Source organism: Carassius auratus, chromosome 14 (genome assembly GCF_003368295.1).
Source record: "Carassius auratus strain Wakin chromosome 14, ASM336829v1, whole genome shotgun sequence".
In the NCBI taxonomy this organism is placed as follows: domain Eukaryota; kingdom Metazoa; phylum Chordata; class Actinopteri; order Cypriniformes; family Cyprinidae; genus Carassius; species Carassius auratus.
Window position 1 is genome coordinate 9,461,708 of NC_039256.1, and position 3,935 is coordinate 9,465,642.

General features: G+C 44.5%; 1 protein-coding gene across 1 annotated transcript; it reads right to left on the reverse strand.

Annotated features, from left to right (window-relative positions):
• Window positions 1-3,935, reverse strand: rraga (Ras-related GTP binding A). Its single transcript, XM_026279806.1, has 10 exons — window positions 3,800-3,935; window positions 3,028-3,100; window positions 2,827-2,926; window positions 2,367-2,433; window positions 2,072-2,294; window positions 1,723-1,818; window positions 1,513-1,635; window positions 901-992; window positions 706-821; window positions 1-503 (listed from the first exon to the last, which is right to left on the reverse strand). Exons 2-10 carry the CDS (start codon window positions 3,052-3,054, stop codon window positions 400-402), a joined length of 948 nt encoding a protein of 315 aa, XP_026135591.1. The 5' UTR covers window positions 3,055-3,100; window positions 3,800-3,935; the 3' UTR covers window positions 1-399.

The following is a 3,935-nucleotide window of genomic DNA, read 5'->3' on the forward strand; positions in this document are numbered from 1 at the left end:
TTACAGAACAATCTGTTTTATTGAGAATAATAATACAATAATTTGTAGATCAAGTTGTTAGTTTAGAAAGACCAGTTTTAGTCACAGATTTTCAACATCTGCGCACACAGTACAGCAAGCTGATCAAGCTTCATATATCTAAATGATCTAGCTTTCTGACTATCAGTAACTCAGCAGTCACTGTATGGCACAGAAATCAGAATTAAGGGGTCATGACCACATACAAGCCCTCGACCCGTGGTTTATGATTAAGAACTACATCAGCGAGGAAAACAAACGTTAACAGAAGTGTCTTAGTTTCTCAGCAGAAACCCTGGATGCAGTGAAGTCAGCAGACAGGAGGGAGTCTCTGGATCATCTGGGGTCACTGCTCGTGAGGTCACGCTGGATGCAGCGAGGCTAGCGCATGCGCATGTGCAGACTGTGCTTGGGCCCGTCCACACGCTCCAGCTTCTCGAAGTGTCTCCTGGCGTTCCTGATGTTGATGAGCGTGGCAGCGGACGCTGGAAGAGAGAGAGAGGCTTCAGCAGAATTTTAAACAGAATTTCCCTTGATTCCTCCTGTCAAAACTTTACATTTCGTCATCATTTACTCATCCTCATATTTGGCCACAATACAGGTTATTAATGTCCCAGTAATACAGCAGTGCATGTCTTCATGATGACGACAGTCTGCAGTCTGAAGCTCACACACACTGATGCTTACGTATGGACGGGTCTGACATGATCACCATGACGTAGGTGTTGGACGTGAACACGTCGATGAAGGCGGCGAAGTTAGAGTTGCGCACCTCCATGCTCTGGAAAGAGGCGGCCAGCTTACTGTGGGACAGAGAGAAAGGTCAGGATTACCCATGATGCTGTTCAGCGCTGAACACCTCGTGCATGGAGAGGGACTGACCTGCAGCTGAGCTTGAACTGCTTGATGATGTTACTGATCTTCTCGAAGCGATGAGCGTCTCGCTGCTCCTTACACTGATAGTGAGAGATCACCTGACCACACACGAGAGACAGGACACATGTCAGCCATCGCTCACACCTCATCACAGATACAACTAGACCAGTGCACATGCATCTGCTGCTTAAAACCACATAAACCTGCTTCACATGTGACCCTGGAGCACAAAACCAGTCTCGAGTCTCTGGGGTATATTCGTAACAATAGACAATACACTGTATGGGGTAAAAATTATACATTTCTCTTTTATGCCAAAAATCATTAGGATATTAAGTGAAGATCATGTTCCAAGAAGATATTTAGTAAATGTCCTACTGTAAACACATCAAAACTAAATGTTTGATTAGTAATATGCATTGATAAGAACTTCATTTGAACAAATTTAAAGATGATTTTCTCAATATTTAGATTTTTTTGCTCCCTCAGATTCCAGATTTTCAAACAGTTGTATCTCAGACTAATATTGTCAATGATCAATGGAGAGATGGTTTATGTATAATGTATAAATCTCAGTTTCCAAAAATGTTAAGCACCGTGTTTCAGTTTAGTACAGACCAGGAAAGTAGCTCTTTCGAAAAGCAGCACTTCGTCTGCCTCGATGATCTGAGCGAAGTTGCGCAGGTTACACTCGAGCTGCTGAACGTTAGGAATGAGCTGATAGACGATGCTGGACCAGGCCTGCAGACACAAACACAAACACACACCAGACTCAAGATCCTCTTCTGACCGTCTGACCGAGCTAAAGAGAAATCAACACGCTCTTACTTTATACAGCGTCTCGTCCCATATAGACGTCCTGAAGCAGGTGCAGGCCAGCGGCCGAGACAGTCTCTTCAGATCATCCTCTCGCTCCTTAAATATCTACAGCACAAACCAATCATTCATATTCAATAACAGTCCAGAATTTTAAGGTGGAACATCATTGCAGTGATCTGGTGTGTGTTGTGTGTATTTTCAGTGATGTGGCGTGTGTTGTGTGTGTTGCAGTGATGTGGCGTGTGTTGTGTGTGTTGTCAGTGATCTGGCGTGTGTTGTGTGTGTTGTCAGTGATGTGGCGTGTGTTGTGTGTGTTGTCAGTGATGTGGCGTGTGTCTGCAGGTTCTGGAGCTCTCACCAGGTCTCTCTGGTCCTCCTGCACCAGGTCCATCTTGTGCACCAGACAGAAGATCTTGGCGTCAGGGGAGTTCTGCAGGATGGCTTCCAGACACGACTGATAGTAATGCATGTCCTTCTCCAGCTCGCGGCTCTCCACATCAAACACGTAGATCAGCACCTCCACATTACGAAAGATGTTGTCTCTCTGACTCGTGAAGTAGTTCTCCATGAACGTGTCCTGTCTGTGTGATTCACATTTAAAGATGAGAACACTCAAATTCCCAACAGAAGCCCGTCCCGCAGGAGACACTCACCCGCCGCAGTCCCACAGGTTCAGCACCAGATTACCCAGAAACCTCACGTGAGAGTGCTCCACGTCAACTGAAACCAGACACAGTACCGCGGAGATTACCCTGGGGTCACTAACGTGAACTGTGTTTACTGTGTGTCATGAGAGCACCTGCTCCTCTAATGAACATGATACACAAATGAGGAGGACAATTATTCATATCTTATGAAACTATCAAGCATGTGGTAAAAGTGGAGTACCCCAAAAAGTGATTCAAGCCAGTAAAAACAACACAATCAAATAAAATGTAAATGCAGAAAACTGTCCTACAAATAGGATTGATTTTCTTTCAGATCCTCATATGACTGAACAGATAGCTCTGCTCCTTCAGACGTACAGCTCTGGTTAAATGCATCTGTTTCACTGAAAGCCTGGTGTTGTGTGTGTTGATGTGTCATGACTTGCTTCTGTTGTAAATGTCATACTTGTGGCTCCGAGGCGGCGAGTGTCTCTGGCGATGTAGTTGGCAAATATGATGGACCTCATGCTGGTCTTTCCTGATCCACTCTTCCCCATCAACAGCACCTGCGGAGAGCAGAGGTCATGTGTGTGTGTGTGTGTGTGTGTGTATGTGACGCTGTATAACACACCAGCAGTCAGTGCTGTTACACTGAGGTTAAACTCACCTTCTTCTTCATGGCTGTGCTGGACATTTCACTTCACCAGGGTAAATCACTGTACTACACCGGTCATCAACAACTGCAACCAGACACAACACATCAGCACTCTTTCACACGTAGCTATCATCTTCACAAAGTGTGTGAAGTGTCTCTATTAAATGATGAATGTAGTTTAGAGCTGGGTCCCTCCTGAAGTGAAGTATCTATACTATATCTGAATAAACTGATCAGTCAGTCCAGAATGAACCGAGTGCTGAAATCACTCGAGCTGTAGACTGTTTATTCTCTTTCACTTCAGTAACGTATAAAACAAGACACTAGAAAACAAACGATTCTTAAGATTATCCTCGAACTAACAAAATACATATTTGGACAATTCAGCACCTGGTGTGACAGCACTATATAACGTTAATCAGTTTTCTTTTGGTGTTTTCGTGTATTTTCATCGTCCATCATATTGTTTTCTAATCCCAACCGTTTGAGTCTGTGAAATGTTTGCTATCTCTCATGCTAACTTCGTCGGATCCTTTGTACAACGCGAAGACAATCGTGTGTTTGCGTGTCTCCAAACTAATCTGGAAGGCAGTCAGTCGCTGTGTCTGTGTACGGTGTTGTTTTTGTTCGTCACTTCCCGATAATGACTGTCAAATAAAGCGATGAAGAGCACTCCTGGTGCTCCTGTGATGAACTCTACACTCGCGCTAAGCTAAACACGACAGAAGAGTCAAAAACAGCCAATAAAAACAGTTGATTCTGGAACATAATCACAAAACGTTACCTGATTAAACTCCCCATCGATGTGTATCTCACAGCTCGCATCTGCTGACGACAGGCACGTGACTGACAGCTGCGGTCTCGCGATGACTTACACAAGACGCGTCACGTGACTCAGAGATCACGAGGAAGAGAAAAAG